The sequence below is a fragment of the Helianthus annuus genome, chromosome 17 (assembly GCF_002127325.2).
Source record: "Helianthus annuus cultivar XRQ/B chromosome 17, HanXRQr2.0-SUNRISE, whole genome shotgun sequence".
Lineage (NCBI taxonomy): Eukaryota > Viridiplantae > Streptophyta > Magnoliopsida > Asterales > Asteraceae > Helianthus > Helianthus annuus.
The window spans coordinates 41,488,984-41,508,590 of NC_035449.2; the positions used below are offsets into that span (position 1 = coordinate 41,488,984).

At 33.7% G+C, this 19,607-nt stretch overlaps 1 protein-coding gene and 2 long non-coding RNA genes across 3 annotated transcripts; 1 reads left to right on the forward strand and 2 right to left on the reverse strand.

Moving 5' to 3' along the window:
* Positions 1-3,451: 3,451 nt before the first annotated feature.
* On the reverse strand, positions 3,452-4,940 carry LOC118489258 (WD repeat-containing protein 44-like). The gene is made up of 6 exons (XM_035986996.1): positions 4,894-4,940; positions 4,652-4,783; positions 4,366-4,573; positions 4,212-4,263; positions 3,960-4,130; positions 3,452-3,854 (listed from the first exon to the last, which is right to left on the reverse strand). The coding sequence occupies exons 3-6, from the start codon at positions 4,408-4,410 to the stop codon at positions 3,808-3,810; spliced, it is 315 nt and encodes a 104-aa protein (XP_035842889.1). The 5' UTR covers positions 4,411-4,573; positions 4,652-4,783; positions 4,894-4,940; the 3' UTR covers positions 3,452-3,807.
* Positions 4,941-5,014: 74 nt separating this feature from the next.
* LOC118489259 lies at positions 5,015-7,621 on the reverse strand. Its single transcript, XR_004886924.1, has 4 exons — positions 5,801-7,621; positions 5,512-5,662; positions 5,240-5,316; positions 5,015-5,122 (listed from the first exon to the last, which is right to left on the reverse strand). It is a non-coding gene; the product is annotated as an uncharacterized LOC118489259 (long non-coding RNA).
* A 4,683-nt stretch (positions 7,622-12,304) lies between these two features.
* Positions 12,305-19,101, forward strand: LOC110906576. Its single transcript, XR_002573858.2, has 2 exons — positions 12,305-12,425; positions 18,942-19,101. It is a non-coding gene; the product is annotated as an uncharacterized LOC110906576 (long non-coding RNA).
* The last annotated feature ends 506 nt before the right edge of the window (positions 19,102-19,607 follow it).

The following is a 19,607-nucleotide window of genomic DNA, read 5'->3' on the forward strand; positions in this document are numbered from 1 at the left end:
TTGAATCATTGAAGTATTATCGTGTTACCAGTGAAATTATCCGATCATATGCATCTCCATTATGCATAACGCCTATACACCAATTTAGAAGGAAACCCAATAAATATTGGAAAACCCCCTCGTAAGAATCGAAAACCAAAACCTATCAGTCACAAAGCCTTATCTCACCCTATAAAATACGACTAGGATATAAAGACATGACCACACCACATGAATTCTTCTAATTCTTATTTGATAACGATAAAATACACACAGAAATTCTTCTTTGATAAAGTATGAACGCATACTCTCTCTTTTTAAAATATACATATAGATCAACATCAATAGAAAACCTTTTTGAGTTATGCGAATTTAAAAAACCTTTTATAAGTTTAGGTTCTTTAAGTTTTTAAAACTCGTAAGAGTTTTCATTTTACTCTAGCTCTATATATATATATATATATATATATATATGGTAAGTTTCATGCGAGAACCACCTTTATTGCGAGAATCAATGTGAACACAACCTAAAATAGCTAAAAAAACCTAACGCCCATCCCCCCCCCCCCAAAAAAAAAAAAAAAACCTAACACCCCCCCCCCCCCCAAAACCTAAACCCCCTCCCCCACCCCCCAAAAACCTAAACACCCCCCCCCCCCCCCCCTCCCCGCAAGCTAAAATGCTAAAAAGTAAACCCCCCAAAAACCTAAAAAAATCTAAAAAAAATCTAATTTTTTTTTACTATTTTTTATGTTAAAATCGTTACTTTTAGTAGCCAAAAAATCTTTTTTTTTAAATTTTTTTTCTACTAAAAGTTGCGATTTTCTTATAAAAAATATTAAAAAAAAATTATGTGTTTTTTAGCTATTTTTAGGCATTTTTGGTTGTGTTCACATTGGTTCTCGCAATAAAAGGTGGTTTCCTAACCGATCTTTGTCCTGTATATATATATATATATATATATATATATATATATATATATATATATATATATATATATATAGGGCCAGGATCATTTCAGAACCATAAATATTTACAGAACTCGCAGAACTCCTAATAAACAATCTTTTTATTTATATATTTTTATGTTTAGGATAATTTTATCATTTATTATGTGTATTTTTACGATTACATACATGTTAAGAGTAATTTTATCATTTTTTATATGTAATTTTATAATTACACATATGTAAACTAGTTTTTTTACATATATGTAATTAGTTATGACAAATATATATAATTTTGGCAATTAAACATATGTAAATTACTTTTAACATGTATGTAATCAAAGAAATACATATAGTAGATGATAAAAAGATCCTAAATACAAAAACTTATATATAAAATAATTGTTTATTAGGAGTTCTGAAAGTTCTGTAGTTATTTAGAGTTCTGAAATGAACCCAACCCTATATATATATATATATATATATATATATATATATATATATATATATATATATATATATATATATATATATATATATATATATATATATATATATATATATATACTAGCCCTCTACCCGCGCGATGCGGCGGCGGCGACAATATACAATACGAAACTTGTTTCCTATTAGTTTATTAATCCTATCGTGATATATTGTATAGTACGTCTATTAGTTTCCATATTCGTAGAAGCAATCTGGTCTATCTATGCCTTAAGCTTGACACATCTCAGCTAAATAATAATTTGACGTTAAAATTATCAACTATCTCTAGAAAACGATGTCGAATGTCGTGAGAGCCTCTAAAGAAAGATACAGAAAATATAATTCGTTGTCCGACTCTGTTTGAAACCTCAACATATTGATGTAGTCCAAAATACATTGGTACAAATATACTCTTATCTTAACCTGGTGCCATTCACAAAGTTCTAAATGCGGCGTCAAGCTTTATGTAAAAATCTACATCAAACTGTTATAGCAATCTACCATTGAACAAAAGCATATTCTAGGTAAATCGAAATCGGTTGAAAGGTACTCACTTAGGTTGGTTAGTTTAGGGCTATGTACAGGTCGGTTTGGTTTTGAGCCATAACCAAAACCAAATTCGCGATGCGACAGAATAGACAACACTTGTTAGTAAATCTAAGGGTAAAACTTTGCAATAAGATACTCGTTTTTTGTAAGTTTATTGATCATCTCTTGATGCATTGCATAGTACTCAAATGGAAATGAGTAATCTGAGTATATCACAAATTCGTATATGTTTCAGTGGCCTGTAAACTATCTATTTGTATACATGTCTGTTGGTCAGGTTTTTCAATGTAGTTTATCACTTCTCTTGTGATCGCGATTAGTAGTGTCTGTCCGGTGGTCAGGTACTTTTAATATAACTAAAATCTAATTTTCGGTTAAGGCACTTCAAAACCGTGGGGATTTAAAGAGTTTTAAAAGGATGTAAACAAATCGAACTGCGCCAACCCAACAAAAGAACAACCATAAGCTCAAATTTACACGAAGAAAACATATATTTTTATTTACTTATGAATTTCATGTTTTATATATATATATGAAAATGTATCTATTTCAAATTTACACAAAGAAAACATATATTTTTATTTACTTAAGAATTTCATGTTTTAGTAGGAATCCCGTGCGATGCGGTGACATCAGACACTTATAACGTGATACTCATTTTATGTGACTTTATCAATGCTCTCCTGATATATTGTATTGTACGTCTAATCGTTTGGCCGACTTTGACTGAAATCCGATCATCACTCTGAGCCCTCTAACCTAATTTAAATAACCCTCAGTTTGAAACTTTGAATCTGACCACCACTGTTTAGGTGTGCCAGAATCCTTCATCATAGTGGGAAGCTGCCGATAGCCACTGCGGCATTCGTCATTTTTTGCAGGGATCAACAAAACCACTACTCATGCTCAGTAACAGACAACCTTATATGTTTTATACTATAGTATAGATAACATCAAACACCATTCCACACTTAAAAGTTTAGTTTTGTTAGATTGTTACAACTAAAATATTATTAAATAACTGGTATGAAGTATTTTACATTTAACTTATTATGTTTCTCATATTTATTAGTCTATTTTGTAAACATACGTAAAATCATATGATTTAGTCTATTTTGTAAATATACGTAAAATCATATGATAAAAGATAACCTTAATCAATTTTAACTTATGATATTACTACTAATTGTTTTCGGTTAACAATCTTAAAATATGATTTTTTATTATAAGATTGTGGAATAACGGTCTATTTTGTAATAACTATTTTTAATAATAGACTTGAGAACCACATAACAGATGTGGCTTTTGCAATTGTAATATCAATTTATGATTTACGGTTTATTCTTTTCCATTAACTTTCTAGCATTAACTTTAACTCCATAAAAATCAAATTAACATTTAGCTACATAACACATGTAACGTTTGCAATCGGTGTATGATTAAGGTTTATACATTTCTTTTAACTTTCTAGCATTAACTTAAACTCCATAAAACAATCAAAATTAATATTTTACCCAAGTTACAGTATCGTATCCAAATTATAACCAAAACATTCAGGCCTCGCCAAACTGTTGGTGAGCTGTCCAGATCGTGCCACTGTCACTGTTAGCTAACCTTTGAGCTGTAAGAAAAGTTTTTGAAAAATTCTTGAAGGGCAGATAACTTAGGCCAGCTATCGACTGGACAGTTCATTAGAATGGGAGGATTGCTTAAGTAGCACACGCATGATTGGGAAAAAACTCCAAAACCATACCATAATCATCATTTGATAACTTTTGTTTCATATTTTTGCAAATTCAAAACAATAATATGTCTCAAAGACTGTACCTTTCTCAATCTAAGGCGTCTAAGAGGCGTTTCCAGTCGTTGCTCTATGTTCTGAATGCCGGTTACCTGTTGACAAGCGTGAATAAAATTCGTGTTAGGTAATGTGGTCTAAACGTAGGAAACAAGTGTCTAAAAGGTGAATGTAGAGTGAAGTAATTGACTTGTGCTTACCTTTGAATTTCCCGACAACGTTGATTCCGCAAAGAACCCGGACTTGTGAGTCCGCGGATGAAACTATAACTTTCCTCGAGTCGGTGGGGCAGAACTGGAATCCGGTTATTCGACTTGGCCATTTCTTTCTGCTCATTACACTCGTGTGTGTGCCGCTCTGCAGCCGTTTATCTGTAACAAAAAAGTCGTTAGTGGATTCATCCAATCGAATTAAAGCTCCAAGAACATTGGAAGGTAAATCTAGCATTGTACCTATGATGTCATAGAAACTGCAGTTTCCATCTAATGTTCCCACAATGCACCCCTGTAACAGAACAAATCTACATTAGTTAATATTTTATGGACATATAGTTAGGATTTAATTTGGTAAACACACATACATGAATATAAATGAACACAAACGAACCTTCCCGTTTGGGGTTGTAAATATAACAGGATAATAAGCAAGCATATGGCTTACTTATTTAATCAAGTTATTGCTGATGGTGGGGGTTTTAAGGATGCACATACGTTGCTCGATATTATGTCTCTATGAAGTTCAAAGTTGCCATTGTAAAAGCGGAATGGATGTAACATCAGCAACAAAGGTACTGTATAATAGTGATGAAAATACGCTGCAAAAACAATAACAAAGTTAGAACACTGGACTACAGAAAGAGAAAAGAATTTATCGTAAATGAAATTGACTATACTTTCAGGTCATCGGTCTTTAGCTCCTTTCTTTTTCTCCATCTTGCATGAACTGAAGCGAAATAATTTACACTTTAACAACTAAAACTAATAAATCTCCTCCTTTGAGCACTTATATCTTTACTTCATCTCATCTGAGGCAAATAACAACAAGCAACCAGCCATTGACTGAGTTAGAATGGTTCATGAATACCTTGGAGTGAAAAATTAATTAACTCAAACTGAGAACTAATAAACAACCAACCAGAATGGGGCGTCCCCTTTTCACTGTGTACATACCGGAAGCTGAATTTGGTCCCTGTCAAGCATGTAAACGTCAAAAATCATTAAGATTCACCAAAAAAATACGCCAAAAAAAGTAAAAAATAACCGTTGGGATATTAAGCCAACGATGGATCCATAACATCTAAAGTCAGAGGGGTCACAACCTTATTGCTAGGTTTTATCTGACCATTCCTAGTGTCTACAGAAAGCTGAAATTATAACCACATACAAAACACCCAAAATAATTAACCTTATGTAATCTCAATTACTATCAAAACAAGATACATTAAAGGTAAAATCTTTGATCATTATAAGACAGAACTCACTTTCTTAACAGGATCAGAAATTTCCAAATATTTAGTTTGAGAAACCAAAGAAAAATTCTTCAACAAAGCAGCAGCGTCTGCATCAAAAAGTATAAATTTTTTTAACAACCCTGAAAAACGAAAGATCACATAAACTTAAACCTAAACGCAAAAATGCAACAGATCAACTCGAATTCGCATGCAAAATATCATGATAAACCCTAATATAATATAATTTTTCCAGGATTATAAATTCAAATAATATTAGGTGGATTTAAAAGATGCTTACACACCAGAAAACCATGAGAGGATCTTGTTCCTGTAACAAGGACTCTCAAATCAATTTCCATGCTTCTTTAGCTGAACGACTGCAACGTTTGTGAGTCTTCTCTAGCCTACCAGCTGCACCAACGTCTACGTCTGACCAGAGCACAAGGAGCAAAACTTCGAAAAATTGGAAACAAAATTTCCATGAAACAAAACCAAATCAGACAAGGTTCTGAGATTCGAGAAACTCAAAACTAAGAACCAACGTTTGAAATAACAAAAATATATTGGCATGATATGTATTAATTCACTTACAAGTTGTGGCCAGTCTGAAGTATAAATTCAGGAGCCATCCAATACGGAATACCCTTCATTGGTCCAATTCAGGTTCATTTAATGTAATTATTGCCAATTTGATGAAGCCTTCAACTTCATACAAACAAATGCATCCTTCATAACCAAACTCTTGCAAAGTGAAACGACGCAATGGCAAATTTTCTTTTACCAGTAATCGACAACCAAATACATACAGTTCTGCAAATCAAAGCTGTGACGATTCTAATGGCTGCTACAAGCCCACTATCCCCTAGTGTAGTCATATATACCTACAAAGTTCAAGATTATAGAATCAAATCACTAATTATAAGAACAAAATCAGTGCCTTGTATATCAATAAACTCATAGTTATTGATAAATTGTTCATAACTACACATTTTTTTTCAATTAATCTTGTTAATTTATAAAATGGGGACACTTAAATCTTGAATCTTTGCTGCAAATCAATGTACAACAGGGAAACTGTCATGAAAAAGAAAGCTAGCTTGAGTGATTATCTATGATAAAAATGAGCTAAAATGATACTCTACAAAAGCAATAGCAGGACAATTATAACCTCAACATAATCTTAAGATACCTGAACTACACCAGTACCATTTAAAATAATGATATATTTACCATCACTACTCCCTGAATATATCCTTTTAGCATCTAGACTCCAAGCGACACTTAACACACGTCATACACATAAACGATTAAAAAGTACAATAAATACACAAATTATAATAAAAAATGGAAAAGTAGTAACAGGAACAGGAAGTGTTATCTCACCATTGACTCTTGGAAGTGATTTGAAGTAGTTTAATTGATCTGATTCTGAGATGTTATATAATCACACACACCCATCATCACAAGCAACTGCTATACTTTCATTTTCAGTAGACAGATCCTCGTATAGCGACATATCCAATTCAAAACAACATGAAATCATAGCTCATAAACAAGTTTCAATCAATAACAATCAAATTAACCAAACAAAACATAACAAAACAGTTATTATTCATCTAATCCTCCTTTCATCAGCTACAACAACACATCCAATATTGAAACAACATGAAATCAGTCAATCACAGCTTCATAAACAGAGTTCACTCAATAACAATCATATTAAACAAACAAAATAGTTATATTCATCTAATCCTTCTTTCATCAACTATAACAAACACATCCGATTAAAAAATGAAATCATTCAATCACAGTTCATAAACAGATTTCAATTAATAAAAATCAAAATTAAACAAAAAAGCCTAACAAAACAGTTAGTAATCATTGAATTCATCTTCAATCAGCTACAACAACAAATCCGATTATAACACAACAGGAAATTAGTCAAGCACAGCTTTAAATACAGATTTTAATCAATAACGCTAAGTTGGTCTCCAGTACTCATCTCCGCCTGATGCAACAGCTAGGGCTTTGTCGGCTCCCTTTCTCCTCTATCATGTCTCCTCTTAGCTTATGGTGAATCGCGAAGTGAGGGTAGATCTGGACTGAATCTTTGAGAGAGAACGAAAAGGAGCGGCTGGGGGTTTAAAACTTAGATCTACCAGAAAACCACCATCTACAGCCGGATGCTCGTCTGCCACCAATCTGCTCGAGAATCCCACTGCCGGAACCCTAATCAGCGGATTTTAACACTGCACACCACACCGTCACAGGTTGGGGTCATGGATTTGAATTCGAATGAAAGTAAAACCCTAGATCTGGTGAAATCCTTACAGATATGTTCATGAGTCGCCAGAGAGAGAGAAAGAGAGAGAAAAAGGGTTGATGAAGTTTTGTGAGAGTAAATCAAATGAAAGTAAACCCTTGATCCGTGTGAGCTGAATATCAACCGTTCAGATCACAATCCGTGTGAAAAGGTGAAAGAAATGGATGGCTGAAGATGAATCAGTTGAAGGGTAAATTATGTTGTGTTTCTTGGTGCTTCAAGTGTTGTACATTGTGCATTGAGGGTGTTTTCAACACATTGTTCAATTACCATTCTGTCCTTCCTATATCCTTATTAAAGTAGTATAGATGTATATGTATATATGATAAAATGAAAACTTTTTTCGAAAAAACAATTAAAAAATATAGTAATACACAGTGGCGGACTTACAATGCTAGTAGGGGTAGCACGGGCTACTCCTCAACCCCGTCTCCGTAGTGTAAAAATACCCCTTAACTCCGTTTCCGTGGTGTAAAAATACCCCGCAACTTCGTCTCCGTTATACAAAGGATACCCCTGGTCTAAAAAATAAAAAATTAGAATACCCCTAAATTTTTGGGCTAGTTTCGCCGCTGGTAGTACACATGTGCAACACTACAAAAAACCTAACGTGCGTAATTATGCAAATAACGTGCATACTTATTGTTAACCCAACCTATGCCTAATTATGCAAATAACATGTGTAATTATGGTTTAACCCAACCCATGCGTAATTATGCAAAGTTAATTACTATTGTGCCACCGCGTTCAATTGAAGGCCTAGAATAGATCAGATGCGCGGTTGAGATGTTCGCATATGCATCGCACGATAAAGTGGTCTTGTACGTTAATCGGCCTCTCTTTCTCTCTCTCTCTCTATATATATATATATATATAATGCAATTTCGTTTATACGAGCATAATATAATAGAATGTGAAATACATGCTACATCGACGTAAATAATTTAAATTACTATATGCGCCTGCAAGAATCGAACAATAAAAGAGAGTTAGAACGGTTTGTTGTTTGTTTGTTTGGCACGACACCCTTAAAATAGATTTCGTGTATCCAGTCAAATTCAACATTTTTATCCGATATCATACTCAATACTTTGAACATTGATATATCTTGATATCTCATTCACTTTAACTTTGAGAGACGTCTTACATCACTCTAACGCTCTCATTAAGATGAATGCAACCCGATAGATCATTAATTATATATCTCACATATAAATATAAATTTATGTCTATAGTTAATTGAAAGTAATGTAATATTGGTGAACAAAATGTCCTTGTACTAATCGTATCAATTATGTATGGTAGTCGATCGAAAATACAAGAAAGCTCAATGAAATCTCCATGGAGTAGGTCAGCCAGGGGTTAGTTTAGAACCTTCCATTATAAAACTGTACTTAGTATACTAGTTTGACACATTGTTAGTAGACACAGTATCCTTGTACTAGTTGTTTTATGTAGACAACAACACCCGCTCACACATGGGACTCTTCCTAACCAGGCCACACCCTCATTAGCATGTTCTTGATGATCTTGGACATTAACCTTTTTTTACAATAGCTCCTTCACCTTATTGACTTGGGTCATACAATTGGGTTATCCTATTGAAGTTAGATCTTGGTATTTGAGTTAACTAAGTTAGGTTTTCTTTGTGTAACCTCTTTTCAGGGCTTTTTCGAATCCCACAACTTAATCTCCTTCATTGTCAAATCAGAAAACGTTATTTTTGCTTTGTAAAGTTAGTTGAGATAAACTATTATATAGTTCAGTGGTTTGTTTAATGTGTGTTCTTGACTCATAAGTATCATTATATAAGATGTGAATATTTTTGAATTTATTCAAAACAATCTTTTCATTTTGCTTAATCTGCGGCCTACAACATCACACTAAAACATTCATTTGTCAATTTCTAAAAAAGGAAATTAAAATATTAATGCATGGATCTACTCCATATGAAGCAGAATGATCACATATTGCGTCAAATCACAAATCGATGAAAGATCTACGAGGGAAACACAATTATACAAAATTAATCAAATTGCTACATACTGAGCAAGAAAATTCTTGATGATTCATCAAGAAGTTTAGATGATAATACCGGTTGCTCAAGGCGTCCAATGATTCATTTTTAAAGCTCATGAAGATCTCGAACTCCTTTTGATAAGATTTTTCTTACTCTGTATCATACCTATGTTACCATAGTATTTATCATGCAGAGCATTCCACAGAGAACTTGATGTTTTGTGGCTCTTGAACATATGTAGAATACTATCAATAAGTACCTATTGGAGTTGATTACACATCGTTTTCTCATTCTCCAACTTAACTTGGTCATCCTCATATAGTTTTGAGATCGGTATATAGGTATTTATATTCTTATTAACTAGTCGAACATACTCCTCCTTTATCGCGATCCACAAATCAGTATTGTACCCGAAAATGAAACCTTCAAACCTCTCTTTCAATCATGGAAAATCTTCTAAATGCAACAATTTTGGTGCCCTGTTATTCGTACCCATTGTGTTGTATAGATTCAATGTTTGCACTATCCCGAAATTAGCCATGAAAGTGTGATATCTGGACATCTTGAAAACTTTCAACACATGGACAAAATGACAATTTTTTTTAGAAAACAATGTATAACCAAAAGACCAAAACACCCTTGCGTATCACCCAAAACAGCATATGACACACTTTCCAAGACAAACAATTGCGCATCACCTAGTGCGCAACACCAAACTGCGTATGACTCTTAGCGTATCACTCAATGACATATCACTTCAGTGTATGACCTTATGCGATGTGTAAGAGGACATGCACAGTCCCGTCATATGCAATTTTGCTACTGAATTTTGCCAGAGTAACATTACAATGATGCTCCTTTTAAAAAGCTAGACCTCCAAAGTTATGACTCTAACGTGGATGAGCATCACTGTATATAGACAAGACTTGACCAACGCATGACTCCATTGAGCATGACCCATGAGATGCTTATCACTCATGGGATGCGCGTGAGTTTTGCGTAATACAAACAAACACAAAACACAAATATATTCATTAGTCTACCATACATTAGAATACACAAAAACTAAAGGCGTGGGCTTTAGACATTATGTATCAACAATAAGGGAATGGTTTAAAAGTAAATGGTGGGTTACAAGTAAATGGTTGTATACTGTTTTTTGTATTATGTAATAATAGGTTATGTATTTTCAATTTTTATTCGGGTTACCATAAGGTCCATAATTGTAACACCCCATCTGCGCTAGGACTTACGTGTCACTATAACCAATCACAAAATCAGTACATCAATCCTTAATAATGGTTTACAATAATCAAAACATCATTTCTTACGTTTTAAGAAAAATCTTTGAATCTCGAAACACTTTATCAGCCCATTCCTGAATCTTCCCGGATAATCTTTTAACCTAACGTACATAAAAACACCAATGTATGCCTGAGTAAAACGATTTACTTAGTGGGACAACAACTATAAATTGTATGAATCCTTAATATTATCTATATAAGTCAAACAATATACGTATAACATATTTAGTTAGCCACATTCGATGAGTCACATTCGGTAGTTCGGTGTGTACTTAGTTCACATTTAGTGCGTCACATAATAAGATTCGGTGCGTCTCTTTTGGTAATTCTGTGAGTGATATTCGGTAATTTGATACATGTAACACCTGGTTTTGTGAACAAATATTTCATATATATTGTTAAATGAGTAAGCAACGAGCAAGATTACTACTTGAAATATGAGGTATCCAGATGAGTATTTAGTGTTATAAGATACCGTTTAATAAAAATAGTAAAACATCTGATATATTAACTCTACTATGTTTTTAATGAAACTTAGGTTAAAACGTACAGAAAAACCAGCTCATCACAACAGGATATTTGTGTCTTTATAGAACGCCATAGTTTAAAAGTTATAAGATAAAAACTAGATTCGAGCTAAACTAATTATGGGATATTTGCCTCTAACAATCTCTACTGGATATCATTGGCCATTGGCAGTCCCATCTTTTTTTATTCCCCCTGACAGTCCCACCTTTCAACTATTTTTCCTCCACCGGCACTCAGTTAAAAATCCACCAAGTTTTTTTCCAAATTACAAACTGACGTTTTAGAGTTTTTGATCAGAACGAAGATACGAGTTGAATGATGTAAAACTTACATTGAAATTGTGCTCCAAATGACGAAAACGGTGCTTCAATTCGGGTGTTTAAACTTCCAATTAACAAAAATCAAGTCGTTTGGAGTACCGTTTCAAGGTAAGTTTTACATCAATAGACTCGTATCTTCGTTCTGATCAAAAGCCCTAAAACCTCAGTTTGTAATTCGAAAAAAAAAACTAAACTCCGTTAAGTTTTTTTAACTGAGAAACGGTGGAGGAAAAATAGTTGAAAGGTTAGACTGTCAGGGGGAATAAAAAAATGTAAGACTTTCAATGGCCAATTACGTCTAGTAAGGATTATTAGAGACCAATATCCCATTAATTATTAGTTATAATAAAACTAAACATAGGTAAATCTTCAATCATAAGATTTCGAAATATTCAAACAGGAATATAATAAAACTTAAATTACATTTGAAACTAAAATACAGTGCACGAGTGTAAGTGATTGTGAATTAAGTCAAAATCTTCACAATGAAGATTTCTTCCTTTAGAAGCCGCAAACCGTTTTCCTTACGAATGAAGCAAACCAAATATTTAGGTTATATATATAGTACTTTAGGTCGTTCATTTGAGATATTCTAAAACCAATGGGAACGCTACAATACTGAAAACCTCGAGCTCTCAATATTCATTTGGGTGTTGTTAATAGTTGTTTCCGGAGCACGAGTAAGGATGTTTTATATCAACTTATCGTAAATAGTTTTCAGGTACATTCTCTTTTAAGTTTATGTCTAGTCCGTTATTACTGTTATTATCACTAGGCTTTAGAGTCATAGTAAGGGTAGATGTCGGTCGACTTAAACCCATATCAACTTGTTGTAGATAGTTTCCAGACACTTCTTACGATTTTCAATTACGGTTACAAAGAAATAAAGAAAAGAACCGGCTGATGGAATGATGAGATTTAGGTTTAGTAAAAAGTGATGATATGATGAGATTTAGGTTTAGTAAAAAGTAATAGCTTTTGTTTGTTTATGTTTAAAGACAATAACAATCTCATTCAATTCATCCTTGTCTCCGTAAAGTCCTTTGACGGTGATAAATATATATATTTTCATAATTTGTTTACATCTTTTTAACTATTTAAAATTTTAAGAAATCACCTTCTCGTTCATCAAAAATTTCTGTTTGTGTGAAATCTTAAAAGTAAATACCTATTTATTTATGAGTTAAGAAAATATTATTTAGACTAAATTGCAGTTTTGGTCCATATAATTTATAGCCTGTTAGTTAAGAAACATTATTTAGACTAAATTGCGGTTTTAGCCCATGTGATTTATAGCCCGTTACAATATTTTACAAAATCTAACTGTCTTGTAATTTACATATCAAGATTTCTATTTTATTATAATTTCAATCTACCAGACTAACTCCATCGATTTTCTAGTTAAATCATAGTCACATGAGATACATGTGACTGGATAAATACGTAATTAACCATCAAAATTGAAAGAAACAAATATTATTTAAGTACAAAACCATTACACAATACAATCCTATTTAGCATATCACTTCAAAAGCATAAAATTGTAATTTGATATATTTTTACTATTTTCCCTAAAATATGACTCGTATATAGAATAGAGTATTATTCTATTTTTTGGTTCCTACGTTGAGAAGTCATTTAGACATTAATGTATTATATTATTTCATGACAGTTTTTATTCACTTGAGTGTGGATAAATTTTGTATTAAAGTTGGATTGGGTGTAATATTTTGTAGAAATAAAATATTAAATACTACTAGGTTTTACCCGGCCGCATTGTAACGAAATTAGTCTGTCTATATGTAGAGACAACAAACTTAGTATTGCATCTAAAGATAATGACATACAGGAAGATACATCACATAGTACAAAAGAGGACACTCAATTTTACACCAATTGTTCACCAAGATACATCACATGACAAATTTAGTTACTAAACTACTACTCTATTTTATAAATAGTTTGCTTTTAACACCTTAATTTTGTGGTAGTTTCCTTTTCAGCACCAACTTTGTTATAGTTTCCTTCTTACCCCAAAATTTTATCAAATTTTATCTTTGCCATTTCGTAGCCCTTAAGTTTAGGAAATATAATTTTTAACCACTTAACTTTTTATGAACTTTGCAGATGTCACTTTGACCCCCTCGAGAGTTTTTGGCTTGACGATATAAATTCGTGTTAGTCGGGTCGCGTATAATACGTTATGATTGTACGATATAAATTCATTTTACGTTACGTTTTGATCAGATCGCAATACAACTATAGGATACATTGAGTTCAATCGAATACATCAAAACGTGCGTTTTCATATGGTTAAAACATCACATAACGCTTGAAATAATCCGTTCGATATTTGCGAAATACCCGCGCCGCAACGCGCGCGATTCTTATTACTAGTTTTAACATAAAGCAACATGTGAAGCATACAGCTGGCAAGAATATTAGCATAAAAATTTATTCCTTCGTAGCAATCTAGTTGACCTTTGCAATTGACCATGATTGTATGTCGCTTCAATTAACTATCATAATATATCCTCTCAAAGAGGAGAGCCAGTGAAGAGATCAAGTAACCACACCTGAAACGGGACACTTAATATGCTCATGTGACATGCTTATTAGATGGGGTGTGGAGGAGCTTGGGTTGAAGGCATTTCTTGACACGTGACGTGATAGATGTGAGCTCCACCAGTCCACACCCAAAAAAGTAAAGTATGGTAGGGGCGTGGCTAGGCGACGCTGAGGTGCCATGTGACACCTAAATTTATTATTTTTTGTTTTTTATATTAATCGTAGATTTACTAAATAATTATAAAAATATATTTTATTTATATTAAATAACTTCAATAAAAAAACATTACATCACAAAAATAGAAATCAATCATCTTCATCTTCGTTGAAGTGGAATTTAGGAAGTGTCGAAACATGTTCTACCAAATCAGCTCAAAGGTTTGAATTTATTTGTCTTAACCCTATTAGATATTGGTTTTGCGTTCTCTCTTCGTCACTAATGTCTTCGTTATTTGATTTGGGCTCCTCGCTATAATATTCAACAATTACACGCCCTTCATCCTCTAAAACCATGTTGTGTAGAACGATGCACGCGTACATCATGTTTCTTTCATTATACGTTGGTTCGGGTGAGAAATAATCGCTTACCAGCAAATTGTTTGCGGTTTCACGTTCACGAACAATATACTACCTCCGTTTGGGTTAGGATTGGGAAGTCCATTCATCTACATCTTCAACAATAGCTTTCACCATCATCGTCACTGCTGATAATATTAATTCCGCCCCGTCGCCCGATTAGGATGACAAAACAAATTTATCATACAAATCGCTTGAACTTGAAGAATCTATTTTATATATATATTTTTAATTTTTGGATGGTAAAAATGAGTAAGAAATGTTTGGTTTATATAGAAAATAATTAAAAGTTTTTTTTTTTTAAATAGCCGTTGCCCAACGGCTATGCCTAACAGCTAGCCCAGCGGTCATTAAATACTAGCCAATTAAAGCCATCCATGTCACGTTGTCACACCCCGATATTTCCACATATTACCGGTGGGCCCGGTGGGGAGTATCGTGACGTAGTTGATATCATCATAGTCAATATACACAATATATAACACAGCGGAAGGCTTGGTAATTAATTACTATCACAAACCATAGTGTCCGAGTGTCTAAATAAAAGAATACACAGACTGGTTGTAATAGAGATCCACAGGCGGATCATAAAACAAAATACAAGAAACTGAAATAACAGACTTCAGGCATCTAAGGATTTGCAAGATCCTCTTATTTGACACCGAGTAGCTCCAGCCAAATTTCGAGAGGTACCTGTCACTTAGTCTTGGAAAATACGTCAGTTTTCACTAGTAAATACAATTAACTGACTCATTTGAAAAGATTTTAAGAAAATTGATTTAAGTGCACAAGGCACAAATCATTTATAACTTGGGACAATCTTTAATAAAATCTTGTATACAGTTTTACATGTTTGTCATACATATGGGGCCGGTTTGGAAGCCGGTCATGATTAACCGACTCACCACTATAAAACCCACGAAGAAGTTATCCCCAACATGTAGGTTACTTAGCATTTGCATCTATCAGGTGTATGCCTACACCTTGTGCATAGGTCATGGCCATTTTCAAATGAAATGAGCCGAGGATATCCAGGACACGGTCGTATTAACCCCCAATGTTTATGTTATCAAACAAAACAGATTAAAACGGGTTATGTAATTTATCAATCAAAATCTGATTAAATGATTTCATACCTGACCAAGCGGTATTATTATAATACCGTATCCCAAGCCCGTATAAGGGAAAATAAGTTAAAAGTATTTACCTGAGCTAGATGTGTAAGGATGTAACTCAGCCGTATATTCCTAAAGCCTTATGAAAATACCTTCTACCGAAGCTACTCAATATGTATGGAAGGTTTATTAACCTATTAGGATACTAACGGGTCTTTATTTAAGTCAAAGACTTAGACCGGTTAGTTTGAAAGATGCTTAACGGTTCAAAACGCTAGATTAAGCGGAGACCGGAATGGAATGTGATTTAGACCCGACAAGTTTGGATACTTGTATAATATGGGTAAACTAAACACATTTTGGATTTTGAAGATTTAATGATAAGGTTAAACCCATTTCGGCTAATTTATGTAAGCTAATCACATAAACCGAACCGAACGCATAAATGCATAACGGGTAACCAAATGAATTATATACAGGTCTCATATGTTATTATGCTTAAAATATGAAAATACTGATGTAGGATGTTAACATATATGCCCAAAAGTATTTAAAACCAATTTAAGTCCCGTAGGGGCATTTTGGTCATTTTAATATTTATAAAAGAGGTTTTATAGTAAACTGATATTCTGGTCTTAAGTAATCTATAAAAATATTTATTTTATGTTGTTATAACAGTAAGATATCATATATATGTGTGATTTACCATTTATGGTCAAACTATGCCCTGAAAGGGTATTTTGGTAATTTTACACATGCTTTTAAGGACATAATTGGAAGTCTGAGTTCACGTGTGACAACCCGAACTTTCAAGGTTAAACTTAGACGCTTGTTAACTGGGTTTTATAACTTATCGGGAACTGTTGGGCCGCGTATAATTTGGGCTTTATAACTATACCTTGCAAGCACTCACAACACTCACCATATCGGCCCAAGGCCCAAGTAATTCCTTGTGTGCTGGATTGTCCTTGTATGTATTGATAATTCGGCCCAAAGAGTGTAGCCGAAGAAAACTAAATAAGCGGCCCACTTTAATGTAGTATTACTCCTTTTATAAAGCCATGTACGTATAAACATCTTGGTTAATCTCAAAAACTACAACAAACCCTACCCTTACCTATCTCCTACGCACGGCACATATACCCCCCCCCCCCCCGTTCGAGTTTACATCCTGATCAATCAGGTTTCCGGTTAGTAATATTCACTTATTAATTTTCATGTTTGTATGATAGTGAATATGTAGATGATGTTGGTTATGTGCTGATTATACTGATCATATGTATGGGTTGTGTTATAACTATTTGCATGGTAATAGGCGGTTAAAGTATTATTGTAGGATCATAATTTCATGTATGATTAATTGTTGATCACTTGTCGAAACTGATAACTAGTTTTGGTTAAACACAAATAGGTAGCATATTAATTGATTTCATACAATCACACTTTTAGTGGGCTAAATACGGTTGTTAGGCTGACCACACACGGGCCGCATACCCAAGATTGGGTCACACACTCATGGGCAATGTCACACACATGATTTGAGTTGTGTTTATTAAATTGGGCCGATACATAACAACTGGGCTGCTAGAAATATTAGATGAAACTGTATTGGGTTAATCTTGACTATAGGGCTGCTCATTCATGAATTACTAGTAAATTGAACATGTGATTTTAGTTTCTTAATTAATGCATGAAAGAACTACTTACTGATTAATGAAAATTGCTGGATAAATCGTATGTATGTTATTTGTTAAACTTGCATATTATTAGTCTAGTGCACATGAAGTTGTTATGATCAGATGTACTTGACTACATGATTGTTTGATGATAATAACTACGCTCAGAAATAGTTTGATATCATGCTGTATCGATAGGATGATTAATTCAATGAATAAATTAGTTGTTATGTTAATATAATTCCGATACATGTTAACTGGGTTACTAGAATTCTTAGATGAAATTATATTTGGTTGGGCTGGTTGTGATGTTGGGCCACAACAATAACACTGGGCCATGAGCTTTAGTGTTCACATAATCCAGCTGGGCTGGAGTCAACTGAACCACGTGAATGGGTTTGGGCCGTACAGTCCATTAGTTGGAACACACTTGAACCGGGTATTAGGCTGGATGGGGTGAGATGTAAATAGTGGATTGCACGGTTAAGTAGATGGACCAGAATCAGTTGGGCCGTACAACCCAGGGTGCATATTATAGATCGGTAGATGTAGTTGGGACTTGGGGGTTTGGAAAGGAGGGTTATATGAGATCCGAATGTCTGTTGTATGGATAATCTGTGATAGATTGTATGGTATTATCTCGGTGCTACTTGTAAAATATAGTGTATTTGAGGTGTATAATGGTTCACGTGTTAGATAAACAACATTTGACTACGTTATGAGTAATACACGATATCTAGCTGCTATGTGTTATATGATTGTGAATGTGATCATACTTGAACACAAGTCTAATGTTAAATGAAATCAATAATAGGGCGTGGTCGGTTTGATTAATTAAAACAAGTGAAACACTCTGCCGAGCACACTAAGGTGAGTTCATCTCTTTTGAGCATGCGTCCCGGTGGTTGGGACAGTCAGTGGGTATCCCGGGGAGGGATAAGTCTTTTGGGTAAAAACAGGAATGTTGGATAATATAATCATCCTATCACCTTTAAAGTCCCTCCGTGTTGTTTGGTTACCGGGGAGGTCACATGGTATTAGTTAGTAGCGCTACTTAGGTTTGGCAACCTCACCCCGTACATGGGAGGACGGGTGTTGAATAATGACCTAGTCATGACCAATGCTTTGATAGGAGCATTGGAGAAAGGGCAATGTAAATCAGAAGCCGTCTTGTATTCGGGATATTATCAACATTACTTTAGGATTTAAATTCAATGGATTAACTAAACACTTGGTAACTAACGTTTTCGTAAAACTATGAACTCACCAGCGTTGTCTGATACACTTGTTGCCTGCTCGCAGTTAGATTATATGGATTTGGGAACTTGCTGTCTGGAGTAGCTGGAGTGGTCATGGGTCGACTGGAAGGATTCATGTGATGGAATTATTAATACTATACATTGGTTTCGAAACCGTTTAACTTTAGTTTATTAATTGCTTCCGCTGAATATGTTGGTTTTCATTTAAACTTGTGGATGACATTTTCATTAATAATTGGGGATTTTATTTATAAACTTGAATGGGTTCCATGTAATTAGTGGCTCGTTGTTGGTACGTCACACACCTAACAGGGACATTCCCTAGGTGGTATTTTGGGGGTGTGACATCATGACTTATACCTACTGTAATAATATTAAAATTTATTTATAAAATCAGTAGGTAACAAGTCTTAGGTGTTTAGTATGGTTTTAAACCATACTATGCGCTTAATTAGCGTAAAAGTCGATATTTGACGATAATTAAGATGTTTATGGAAATCTGAGATTTTGATCAGTCTTAAATGTTCAAAATATTTTATTTAATATATTATATCAGTAGGAAAAGGTTTGGTATGCAAATCATATGTTAATCTCATTTTATGAACAAAAAGGGTATTATCGCCATTTATCGAATTATACAAGAACTCAATGATATGGTCAGTTTATAATCTGACCAAAAATCCAAAAATCCCCAAAAATAATATCTTAA